General features: G+C 34.0%; 1 protein-coding gene across 4 annotated transcripts in view; it reads right to left on the reverse strand.

The window, feature by feature from the left end:
• Positions 1-14,239, reverse strand: part of Gbe1 (1,4-alpha-glucan branching enzyme 1) — a 277,952-nt gene that overhangs the window by 208,087 nt on the left and 55,626 nt on the right. For all 4 annotated transcript variants that reach the window (XM_058574543.1, XM_058574544.1, XM_058574546.1 and 1 more), the window contains exon 2: positions 3,133-3,302. In XM_058574543.1, coding sequence (XP_058430526.1) covers positions 3,133-3,302 — 170 coding nt within the window. The remainder of the gene's footprint in view (positions 1-3,132; positions 3,303-14,239) is intronic.

Consider the following 14,239-nt stretch of genomic DNA (forward strand, 5'->3'; position numbering starts at 1 on the left):
CTTTTGGTTGAGGGTACCTGAGTTCCATCCCCGGTACCCACTCCCCCCAAAAAAAACTGATCACTGATTTTCACAAATTTGTAAATCAGCACTTTTCAAACTATCTATTATGATGAACCAATTACCTTTTTATACTCAACTCTGTTCAAAACCAATGCTTATAAATTGGTAAAATTTTTCAAAAATCCAAAGGAAAAAAATTACTCAAAAATCAAAACCCAAATTTAGTATCATTATTAGTTCAAAAGAAATAAAAAACTGCCAAATCACCATGAAATTCTCCAAATGCTTACTCCCAATTTCTGACATAATTGTAAACAAATTCCAGTTCATGAAACTACACTGAGCCACAGAACACACTTCAAGTAAAACTGTTTCAGAACATGTGGAGTTAAGAAACATAAAGCCTTTTATGACCCTGTAAACTTCTTGGCCATGATATAACTAGAAAAAAAGTTACACACAAATTTGGTCCAGAAAACCAAAAGTAAAAAATTCCTTTTGGTATCTTTTCCACTCTGCAAAAATAAACATGGTTTCTTTTCACTGCAAGCTTAAAAATCGTGGTGTGTGTGTGTGTGTGTGTGCGTGTGTGTGTTCTATTTATTGATGATAGACATTTAAGTTCTGTGAAAAGTACCTAGCTCCTAGACTTAGTAATTTTAAATGAAATTGTTTCATTTATAACAAACAGGAACCCAATTATTTTATATTGACATATGTAGTTTACCACCATTCTCTCTTATTATCATCTAGATACTGGAAAACAGCTACTTCTCTTCATTTATTTAACAACCTGCAATAAACACGGTTTAGTACCAAAAGTCCAAGTACATTTCAAATCACACTTAATTTTCTAAAGAATGAGTCTTTCTTATATTGCAAATGATTCAAAGTTTTAGAAATTCATCTCAAACCTTAAAAGTAGTTCACCCAGAAATACTTTTTTTGGGTAGTAAGATTCCAATTCTGATGCATGTTATTATATGCACATTATTATTCTTTTGGTTTGCTGAAGTAGCTGCTAGCCATTTAAAAGGCTGGCTCTTTAAAAATGAATGAAAAAGAAAGAAATGATTGTTTCATAAGCTGTCAAATAAAATATTGTATTTAATGTGAAGGTGTTTTCCAAGTAATTTTTAAAATGTGTATGGCAAAGTCAGATTGGTTTGGGTAAAACAGACTAAACTATAATATTTTTGCAAGGCTTTTGAAATAGTGATTCTTAATATAAAAAATAACTTTGTAAACGAAAGTATTTTTTTCAATTTTTTCAGTAAACATTATGTTTCACATTCACAAGCTAGCTGTTACCCAGAGCAACAAAGTTAGGCAGTTAAGACAAATATGGTCACCTTTATCCCCACTGAGACACTTGAAGAAAAGTATTTAGAGAGCTCAACTGTGTTTTCAAACTCTAAATCTGTTTTTTTAATTATTTTAAACACCAATCCATATCAGTTTCTTTCTTAAAGATCTTTTCTTAAATATCCTTTATATTTGACTACTCTAAGCACTTATGCCTAAAATGTTCTCAGGTCAGTAGACAAAAAGGAAAGTATATACTAAAACAATAAAATTTTAATCAGCAATAATATGAGTAAGCCCTGAGAAAAATACATCTATAGGAAATCAATTTCTAATCTGATTAAAAATAAGAAAGACATCCTAACAATATTTTGACTATGTAAAATTTCCCAAAATTCAGAATTAAAGCCTAGAAATTCTTTACTTCCCACTGAAAACTATCTCTAAAAATGTTTATCTCTTAGACTTAAAAAATGAATTAGGTAAATTTCCTTTCTAAGGTAAACATAAGTCGTATTAGCAGAAATGAGATAATTTTTTGCTACTAGTTTCTGAAAGTATGTTTTATATGATTATTTGGATATTGGGGAAGGAGGTCAGTAAAAAGGCAATATTTTTAATTTCCATACCAAAACACAAGTAAAGTTATGCTTCTTTTTAAATCCCTACCAAAAGGTAAAAAAGCAACAGTTGCATAAGTCATATTTAAATACATATTTGAAAGTTAAGCTTCCCTTATATTGGGTAACAAGGTGAGAAACAGAATTCTTAAAGATGATGAGTGTTACAGTTAGAGATAATTCTATAGAATTATCTGTTTCAACTCATCAACTGAAATGTACAAGGTCACATAAATACAGTTAAACACTTTTAAAACAGATTAATATCATTAGAAAAACCACCTAATACGTTTTAATTAGTCTTCATATAAATTTTCAAATTAAAAAAATCTATTGTAATTTGTGAGCTAATTAACATTCATTTTCTTTCCCTTTAAGTTTGGGACAAATTCAAACATTATAAGTCTTACAGATCTTCTAATCCAGGTAATTCTTGAAAAAAAAAGTACAACCAAAAAATACCTTTCTTCTTGTTCAATTATTGTAAGAAAAAAAAAAAAAAAAACAGAGTTAATGTAGATAAGGCAATAAGATACACAATGCTTTAGTTTTTTTAATAAAAGGAATGGTTAGTTAAGCTTCCACTAGGCTTTAAGCCCAGGAAGTCTGGCTTCCTGAATTGTTGTGCTTTCTAGAGCATTAAGTTTGTCAGATTTACAGTGCAGATGACAATGCTAAAAAGAAATTTCCCATAGTGTTATGGAAACAGGAAAACTATAAATATTTGAGTGATAAAGGTTACCCTCTAGACTAAATGTTTACTTTTACTGAAGATTAAAAAAAAAAAAAAAAAAAAAAAAAGGTATAAAGCTAAGGAGTATCCATCCAAGAACTCTGATGCCAACAATTCAGGTGCAAATGCTAGAGGGGCTTTATGCCAGTATTTTCACCCATTTGCTATTGGTTTTGTCAAACTTGTCAATTTACTTGAGTAAATTTGGAGCAAAAACCCTAATATAATTTTTCTTATAAATCTTTTTATTTCTGGTACATGTTATTACAGCACATAAAGTTTTTCAGGATATATACATATCATATTATAGCAGAAGCAGTTCTACTACACAAAGGTAAATATTTGATAATTACAAATAACTATCTAATAGTGCAGTTATGAATCTTCATATATTCTATACATAAAATATATATCTAAGTTTTAAATAGAGAAATAAAATTCTACTGACTTCAATGATTTCAAAATACTTACTAAAGTCTCCTGTAAGAAAAACTCCTTCTGCTCCTGGGGCCCATTCTTTGCAGTATAAGCCACCATCAGCACATCTGTGGATGCCAAATGATTCATAGCCTCTGGAAAACTTATCAATTCCACCTTCATTCTCTCCAATGTCACTCAATATCTTGCTAAACTTCTTATACCTTTGAAAAAGTACAAAAGAAAATAAGTTAAAAATTGAATAGTCTTCCAAAAAGATGAACCATAATTAAGTAACTGCATTAATCATATCAGAAACAAAAGACAAGATTAAAAAGGAATAATATAAATAATTTATTGGTAGATGATGGCCTGGTAGGATATCACAACTGTTGTGTCAAAATAAACCAAACAAATTCGACTATTTTTTTTTTGGAATTTTAAGCATTTTGGTATAAGAAATATAATGGTTGTATTATTATATGAATCTTTCAAAAACCATCATAATAGCAATTTCTATGACAAGATATTCTAACAAAGAGAATTCCTACTCTCTCCCCCATAACTTCTAAGAAAATGAAAGTAAATTAAACAAAATCCTGCAAGAAAAATAAAATTACCCTATGTCAGAGTTTTATAAACTTTCCTGTAAAGGGCAGAGGGTGAATATTTTCAGCTTTGCCAGCCATATGGTCTCTGTCACAGCTACTCAACCGTATCTCTGAAACATGAAGAAGGCCACAGATAATTCACTAATGAGCAGGCATGGTTGTGTTCCAGTAACACTTTATTTACAAAAATAGGTGGGTCATTTTTGACCTGCAGGCTGTAGTTTGCCTTACCTTGCCCTAAAGCACCTAAGCACAGAAAGAACATATATCATATCAAACTACAAAAAAACAATAACCATGAGAAGAAATTGAAGATTCCCAAACAAGACCAAGAATATGGTTCTCTACACCTTCTCCCATTTCCTCCTATATTCAATATTGATACATCAAAAAATGCCCATTTTCATTAATTTTCCCTATATATATAGCAAAAAGCAAACTAGGAAGAAACTGTAGAAGTAAACCATGTGGCAGGTGCTCTCTGTCAAAAATTAAGGTAACAAAACCACAGAATGAATTTGGCAATGCCAATAAGCTTCTGGGCAGCTCCTTCTCCACCTATGGACTCCATGAAAAATGCTATGAATCCAGATGGAGATATAGATGGAACACACAAAATATGAGAAGTTGACTAATTAAAAAAACACACACACACCAATTTAGCTGAACAGAGTCTTTCTACAGATATTTCAATTAAAAATGAATTCAATAAAGTCACGGGTAAGAGATTATATTACCAAACAACAGAATGAGAAGCTCAATGACACTACAGACCTAAGAAAACGAGTGCAAGAACAAAATATGTCACTAGAAAATAATAAACAAATTAGAATTAACAATAATAATAAATGTAAAATGAACAAATATTGCAAATTAAAATAAGTAAATAGAGGACAAAAAGACAGAATTAATTAAAATAGAGATAGCTGGTAACTGAAAATAAATGGACATAGAAGATACAAAACTGAAGATTTTTCTTTAAGAGTTAAATCTTCATATTAAAAAAAGCATGCCATGTTTCAAGAAAAGTTTGGGAAGCAAACACACAAACATATCACAATTTAAGCTATTAAAATTTAACGCCTATGGGCTGGGGTTGTGGCTCAGTGGTAGAGCGCTCACCTAGTATGCATGAGGCACTGGGTTCGATCCTCAGCACTACATAAATGTAAAATAAAAATATTGTATCTAAAAAAGTAAATATTAAAAAAAATTTAACACCTAAAGAAATATCTTCATAGAAAGTAGGTAGAAAAAGGAAACAGCACATTAAAAGCAAAAAGATAAAGCCAAGGTCATATAATTCTAAAAAAGAAAAGTTGTAATATAAAAATGTTATAAAAGACAAATTCTAATTTAAATGTAAGATATTTTTAAAACATAGTCAAATTTAAAGAATGGTTTTAAGGCAAGAAGACTAATGAATCATTATTTAAGAAAAATAAACTTGTTTCATGGAAAATTTGACAATCAAAGGGTTAAAAAGAAAACATATAGGAATAAACATTATAGGAATATGGCTGAGTACTAACTCTCTGAATATAGAACTATGGCTAACCAATTGTAGAACTAAGTGAATAGTGATCACCATATCTGGACCAAATTAACAAAGCAAAAACATTATTTAAAAAAGTAGAAAAAATTGTGCTCTATATGTGTAATATAATCTGGAATGCATTCTGCTGTCTTATAAAACAATTTAGAAAAAATTTTTTTAAAAAACAGCAGTGAAAGGGAGATAGAATTGTAAAGTAATCACTTAACACTGACTAAAATTTAAGTCTGTCATACCTTTTAATCTCATTAATCTTAGATGGGCATTTGGAAAATAATAAATATTAAGGTAAAGAAAGTTATAGAAGAATTTAAACTATTTTTTATTTCATTTAGCTTCATTGTTTAAAATTAAATTTAACACACATTTATTTCACTCATGTTTTACTATATCATTTACTATCAAATTTTTTCTCCATTCATCTACCTGTAGATAAGCACACAAAAAATAACACAAGTTATATTCCCTTAATATCAGTGACAATTTTACTTTATTTCTGATGAGGTTACTTTATACTTTCTCCATTACATTGTTGTAATCATGTATAACAAATAAGTATCACCTTAAGAAAATTAAATCACAGGGTTCCTAAAACTACATTACTTTTCCATTATATAGTCCTATATAATCCTATAGAATATTCATAAGAATTTTACTTAGTACATAAGAACTATGTTCATAAAATTTGGGAAACTTAGATCATTTAAAATAGATCTATGGAACAAAAATGAGTTTCTGAAATAATATTGAGACGACACCAAAATTAAGCACACAATAAAAGGGCAATTAAAGTCAGTACGGAAAGAATGGTTTAACCAATACAACACTGGAATTTACAAGTTTGTCACTGAAAAGTGAATCTTTAAATAATTTCCAGGCATCAAAATTATAAATACTAATTTTTAAAAATAAAAAATAAAAAACATTCACAGAAAAGAATCTTAAAAAAAAAAAAAGATTTTCAAAGTCTCATATAACTAAAATTCCATTTTTCACTAAAAGGCCAGTCTGCACAGACAGGGTGCTGTCTGGCCAAAAAGACATTCTCAAATGTTTTGTTGAAATACAAGTCAAAGAACAATTTGGCATCAGCTATAAAGATTTCAAAATCACACACTCTTCAAGTAAGGAATTCCTTTTTCAGAAATTTACCCTTTGGATACATCACATAGATAGCAAAGACACTTACATGTACACTGACATTCATTATAGCACTGTTTGTAATAGCAAAGTAGGGAAAAGAATCCTCCTATTTACAATGGAAAACTGTCTGAATAAACCTGTGAAATATCCAAACAACAAAGTCCACAAGAGCAATTAAGAAAAATCAGGTAGAATAAAATGTGTTCATATGAAATCATGCACCAAATAATCCCAGTCTCATGGATAGTCCCTATTCCAAGGGTATACAAAATCAGAAGAGCTGGGCAGTTACCACAAATATAAGGTACTGATCCCCCAAAAGAAACACAAAAGTGCTAACCAAAGGACAAAAAAAAAAAAAAAAAAAAAACTACTGAGGTTGGCCTTTAAGTATGGAAAACAACAGAAAATAAGGAGATGTTAAGATGGAGAGTTCAAAAGTTATACCCTCTATTTCATAGCTACAGCCCATTATTACCAGTCTGGTATTAATTCCAGAACAGGGAGAGGAAGAAAAAAAAAAAAAAACCTCCAGACTATCTACAAACTCTTCTTAATTGAAATACTGGCAACTGTTTCAAAATACTAAAATACTGACCTGGACAAATTAAATCTATGGATGGGGTGGAACACCAATGCAAACACTTTAAATCCTATGAGAAATATTTCTCTTAATCTGTTTCATGTATCAGTCAGCTATACTTTTCTGTATATGGTAACTCTAAACTATATTAAATGGCATAAATAATAATAAGCAGTAAGATAATCAAATGATGTGATATAATCAACAAAAATATATGGGCTTAGGGCAAAAAATACACACACACATATATAGCAATACAAAGAAATTTACTGATTTCTTTAAAAAGCATACACTAGGTGGTTACAATACTTTAAAAAACAGTTTTAGATTTAAGTTTAAAAACTAATCATTCTCACCCCAACTCGAGTAGGGGCAGAGCAGATCCTTATCCCACGCCCGGATCAGGCCCTGCCGGTGTGGTGGTCACGTGACCCCAATTGGAGTGGGGGTGGAGCGGAACCGCCACCCGTGCCCGCAGGGTGAGCAGACCAGTGATCAACCTGCAGATCAGGCCCAGGGGTCCGCAGGCGTGGTAGGAGGGGCAGGGCAGATCCGCCGCCCGCGCCTTCAAGGTAGGCAGACCTACAACAGACCTGCGGATCAGGCCCAGGAGCCTGCCGGCGGGGTACAAATACCACCCTAATTGGAGTAGTGACAGAGCAGAGTCGCCTCCCTTGCCAGGAACAGACCCAGCATCCTGCAGGCGGGGTAGTCACGACACCCCAATTGGAGTAGGGGCAAAGCAGAGCCTCCACTCGTGCCCGAAAGGTGGGCAGATCTGCGACCGACCAGCAGGACAGGCCCAGTGGCCTGCTGGTACGACAGACACGTCACCCCAATTGGAGTAGGGGCAGAACAGAGCCGCCACCAGCTCCCAGAACAGGCCCAGTGACCTGCCGGCGTGGTAGCCACGACACCCCAATTGGAATAAGGAGAGAGCAGAGCCGCCGCCCGCACCTGCAGGAAAGATACGCAAGCAGTATGAAAAGACAAGGAAAGAAAGGACCACAAGCAATGCAGGTCAACGCAACTTTAGAAGAGGTAACAGCTGCAGCAGATGGAATGTCAGATAAAGAATTCAGGATATACATGCTTCAGATGATCTGGAGTATCAAGGAAGACATTAAACAGCAAAATCAGACAATGAAAGATCACTTCGACAACGAATTACGCAAACAAATCCAGGAAGCAAAGGATCAACTATACAGGGAGATAGAGGTTATAAAAAACAAGCAATCAGAAATCCTAGAAATGCAGGAAGCAATAAACCAACTTAAAAACTCAATGGAGAATACTACCAACAGAGTAGAACACTTAGAAGATAGAACATCAGACAATGAAGACAAAGTATTTCAACTGGAAAAGAACATAGACAGCTCAGCAAGACTGTTAAGAAACCATGAGCAGAACATCCAAGAAATATGGGATAACATTAAGAGACCAAACTTAAGAGTCATTGGGATACAGGAAGGTACAGAGCTCCAAACCAAAGGAATGAGCAGTCTATTCCATGAAATAATACAAGAAAACTTCCCAGACTTGAAGAATGAGACAGAATCCCAAATCCTAGAAGCCTACAGGACGCCGAATGTGCAAAATCATAAGAGATCCACACCTAGACACATTATAATGAAGATGCCCAACATACAGAATAAGGAGAGAATTTTAAAAGCTACAAGAGAAAGGAAGCAGATTACATTTAGGGGCAAGCCAATCAGGATAACAGCTGATCTTTCAACACAGACTCTGGAAGCTAGAAGATCCTGGAATAACATATTTCAAACACTGAAAGATAATGGGTTCCAACCAAGAATTGTGTATCCAGCGAAATTAAGCTTCAGGATGGAGAATGAAATTAAAACCTTCCACGATAAACAAAAGTTTAAAGAATTCGCAGCTAGAAAACCATCTCTTCAAAACATCCTAGCCAAAGTATTACAGGAAGAGGAAATGGAAAATAACAATGAAAACCAACAGTGGGAGGTAGGACAGTAAAGGGGGGGGGGAAACAATCAAAGAGGAAAACAAACAATGTTTAGTAACAGAAATAAACAAATATGGCTGGAAGAACAACCCATATCTCAATAATAACCCTAAATGTTAATGGCTTAAACTCACCAATTAAGAGACACAGGCTAGTAGAATGGATCACAAAACAAGACCCAACAATATGCTGCCTACAGGAGACGCATTTGATAGGAAAAGACATACATAGGCTGAAGGTGAAAGGTTGGGAAAAATCATATCACTCATATGGACTTCGGAAACAAGCAGGCGTGTCCATACTCATATCAAATAAAATAGATTTCAAGCCAAAGTTAATCAAAAGAGATAAAGAGGGACACTACATACTGCTTAAGGGAACCATACACCAACAAGACATAACAATCATAAATATTTATGCCCCAAACAATGGTGCAGCTATGTTCGTCAAACAAACTCTTCTCAAGTTCAAGAGTCTAATAGACCACCACACCATAATCATGGGAGACTTCAACACACCTCTCTCGCCACTGGACAGATCTTCCAAACAAAAGTTGAATAAGGAAACTATAGAACTCAATAACACTATTAATAACCTAGACCTAATTGACATATATAGAGTATACCACCCAACATCAAGCAGTTACACTTTTTTCTCAGCAGCACATGGATCCTTCTCAAAAATAGATCATATATTATGTCACAGGGCAACTCTTAGACAATATAAAGGAGTAGAGATATTACCATGCATCTTATCTGATCATAATGGAATGAAACTGAAAATCAACGATAAAAGAAGGAAGGAAAAAGCATACATCAATTGGAGAATGAACAATAGGTTACTGAATGATCAATGGGTTATAGAAGACATCAAGGAGGAAATTAAAAAATTCTTAGAGATAAATGAAAACACAGACACAACATATCGGAATCTATGGGACACATTAAAAGCAGTTCTAAGAGGAAAATTCATTGCTTGGAGTTCATTCCTTAAAAAAAGAAAAAACCAACAAATAAATGATCTCATACTTCATCTCAAAATCCTTGAAAAAGAAGAGCAAAACAACAGCAAAAGAAGTAGAAGGCAAGAAATAATTAAAATCAGAGCTGAAATTAATGAAATCGAAACAAAAGAAACAATTGAAAAAATTGACAAAACTAAAAGTTGGTTCTTTGAAAAAATAAACAAAATCGACAGACCCTTAGCGATGCTAGTGAAGAGAAGAAGAGAGAGAACTCAAATTACTAGCATACGGGATGAAAAAGGCAATATCACAACAGACACTTCAGAAATACAGAAGATAATCAAAAACTATTTTGAATCCTTATACTCCAATAAATTAGAAGATAGTGAAGGCATAGATAAATTTCTTAAGTCATATGATCTGCCCAGATTGAGTCAGGAGGATATAGAAAACCTAAACAGACCAATATCAATTGAGGAGATAGAAGAAACCATCAAAAGACTACCAACTAAGAAAAGCCCAGGTCCCGATGGGTATACAGCAGAATTTTACAAAACCTTTAAAGAAGAACTAATACCAATACTTTTCAAGCTACTTCAGGAAATAGAAAAGGAGGGAGAACTTCCAAATTCATTCTATGAGGCCAACATCACCCTGATACCTAAACCAGACAAAGACACTTCAAAGAAAGAAAACTACAGACCAATATCTCTAATGAACCTAGATGCAAAAATCCTCAATAAAATTCTGGCGAATCGGATACAAAAACATATAAAAAAAAATTGTACACCATGATCAAGTAGGATTCATCCCTGGGATGCAAGGCTGGTTCAATATACGGAAATCAATAAATGTTATTCACCACATCAATAGACTTAAAAATAAGAACCATATGATCATCTCGATAGATGCGGAAAAAGCATTTGACAAAGTACAGCATCCCTTTATGTTCAAAACTCTAGAAAAACTAGGGATAACAGGAACATACCTCAATATTGTAAAAGCAATCTATGCTAAGCCTCAGGCTAGCATTATTCTGAATGGAGAAAAACTGAAGGCATTCCCTCTAAAATCTGGAACAAGACAGGGATGCCCTCTCTCTCCACTTCTCTTCAACATAGTTCTCGAAACACTGGCCAGAGCAATTAGACAGACGAAAGAAATTAAAGGCATAAAAATAGGAAAAGAAGAAATTAAATTATCACTATTTGCAGATGATATGATTCTATATCTAGCAGACCCAAAAGGCTCTACAAAGAAACTATTAGAGCTAATAAATGAATTCAGCAAAGTGGCAGGATTTAAAATCAACACGCATAAATCAAAGGCATTCCTGTATATCAGCGACAAATCCTCTGAAATGGAAATGAGGACAACCACTCCATTCAAAATATCTTCAAAAAAAATAAAATACTTGGGAATCAACCTAACAAAAGAGGTGAAAGACTTATACAATGAAAACTACAGAACCCTAAAGAGAGAAATAGAAGAAGATCTTAGAAGATGGAAAAATATACCCTGTTCATGGATAGGCAGAACTAACATCATCAAAATGGCGATATTACCAAAAGTTCTCTATAGGTTTAATGCAATGCCAATCAAAATCCCAATGGCATTTCTTGTAGAAATAGAGAAAGCAATCATGAAATTCATATGGAAAAATAAAAGACCCAGAATAGCAAAAACAATGCTAAGCAAGAAGTGTGAATCAGGCGGTATAGCGATACCAGACTTCAAACTATACTACAGAGCAATAGTAACAAAAACAGCATGGTACTGGTACCAAAACAGGCGTGTGGACCAATGGTACAGAATAGAGGACACAGAAACCAATCCACAAAACTACAACTATCTTATATTTGATAAAGGGGCTAAAAGCATGCAATGGAGGAAGGATAGCATCTTCAACAAATGGTGCTGGGAAAACTGGAAATCCATATGCAACAAAATGAAACTGAATCCCTTTCTCTCGCCATGCACAAAAGTGAATTCAAAATGGATCAAGGAACTTGATATCAAATCAGAGACGCGCCGTCTGATAGAAGAAAAAGTTGGCTACGATCTACAGTCGGTGGGGTCGGGCTCCAAATTCCTCAATAGGACACCCATAGCACAAAAGTTAATAACTAGAATCAACAAATGGGACTTACTCAAACTAAGAAGTTTTTTCTCAGCAAAAGAAACAATAAGAGAGGTAAATAGGGAGCCTACATCCTGGGAACAAATCTTTACTCCTCACACTTCAGATAGAGCCCTAATATCCAGAGTATACAAAGAACTCAAAAAATTAGACAATAAGAGAACAAACAACCCAATCAACAAATGGGCCAAGGACCTGAACAGACACTTCACAGAGGAGGACATACAGTCAATCAACAAGTACATGAAAAAATGCTCAACATCTCTAGCTGTCAGAGAAATGCAAATCAAAACCACCCTAAGATACCATCTCACTCCAGTAAGATTGGCAGCCATTAGGAAGTCAAACAACAACAAGTGCTGGCGAGGATGTGGGGAAAAGGGTACACTTGTACATTGCTGGTGGGACTGCAGATTGGTGCAGCCAATTTGGAAAGCAGTATGGAGAGTTCTTGGAAAGCTGGGAATGGAGCCACCATTTGACCCAGCTATTCCCCTTCTTGGTCTATTCCCTAAAGACCTAAAAAGAGCATGCTACAGGGACACTGCTACATCGATGTTCATAGCAGCACAGTTCACAATAGCAAGACTGTGGAACCAACCTAGATGCCCTTCAATAGACGAATGGATAAAAAAAATGTGGCATTTATACACAATGGAGTATTACTCTGCATTAAAAAATGACAAAATCATAGAATTTACAGGGAAATGGATGGCATTAGAGCAGATTATGCTAAGTGAAGCTAGCCAATCCCTAAAAAACAAATGCCAAATGTCTTCTTTGATATAAGGAAAGTAACTAAGAACAGAGTAGGGACGAAGAACAGGAGAAGAAGATTAACATTTAACAGGGATGAGAGGTGGGAGGGAAAGGGAGAGAGAAGGTAAATTGCACGGTAATGGAAGGAGACCCTCAGGGTTATACAGTGGAGGGGGTAGAGAGAGAGGAGGGGAGGGGAGGGGAGAGGTGGGGAGGGGGGAGGGTGGATGATGGGAAAGGCAGCGGAGCACAACAGACACTAGTATGGCAATTTGTAAATCAATGGATGTGTAACTGATGTGAATCTGCAATCTGTGTATGGGGTGAAGGTGGGAGTTCATAACCCACTAGAATCAAAGTGTGGAATATGATATGTCAAGAAATTTGTAATGTTTTGAACAACCCACAATAAAAAATTAAAAAAAAAAAAAAAAAAAAAAAAAAAAAAAAAACTAATCATTCTTAAGAAGTTTCATAAGATATGTTCAAATGTTCCATTTGGTAAAATTTCAATGGAAACAGGATTATAGCATCATATTACTTTAACTAAATATCTTGACTTCCCTCAAGGTCAGCCCTATAGCTGCAGATAGAGGAATGCACATTCCACTTTGAAATCACTGTGGCTCAAAGAAGAAAATGCCTGAGGATACAGCAAGCTCATCATGCCTGTGTCCTTTCTGACTACAGTACTCTTTCTTAATATTTTACTGAGAATTTATAGATATTTAAAAACTAGGTCAAGTTTTTCGTAACCAACAACATAAAATGAAGTTAATATAGGAACAAGTATTTTGTACAGATATAGTGAATTGTTATAAATATTATTAGATTTGATCTCTACATTAATGTTAAAAATCCCCTTTCTTATAAAGGAAAACAGAGTCACGGAAAAATAAATTACCCAAGATCAATAAATAATAGAGGTATAATCAATAATTTAAGTTATACTTAACTAAATCCCAAATTAAAAGTCATTTTTTAAGTCTTATACTTAAGACTGTTACTCTTAAAACTAAAATAATAAATGCTGAATAAGTCTAAGTTTAAATCCTAACTCTGTTACATGCTATATGTGACTCTGAACAAGTCACTTAATATTTTTCTTATTTTCTTTCCTTTTTAAGCAGAGAGAAAACTCACAGGTCACAGGGAATCAGTGAAATGAGGGTGGGAGCCTTACCCAATGTAGCCAACATGTGGTCAATACATGTTAGCTATAAAAGGTCTCCACCTAGAAGTGATAACACTTATAAATCAATGAAAACTGATACATTTTAAAGTATAACACTTGTTTAGATTTTTAAGGTGCATGTTAATTATTAGGAAACCTTAAGATTTTTCCCCTCAAATTTCAAGTGTTTGAGAATACTTTCCAATTTTTCCCTGCTATAAGAAAATTAGGCATACTAACATATAACA

This window comes from Marmota monax, unplaced genomic scaffold (assembly GCF_021218885.2).
Source record: "Marmota monax isolate L192 unplaced genomic scaffold, Marmota_monax_Labrador192_F-V1.1 WCK01_AAM20220418_F8-fsc00016, whole genome shotgun sequence".
In the NCBI taxonomy this organism is placed as follows: domain Eukaryota; kingdom Metazoa; phylum Chordata; class Mammalia; order Rodentia; family Sciuridae; genus Marmota; species Marmota monax.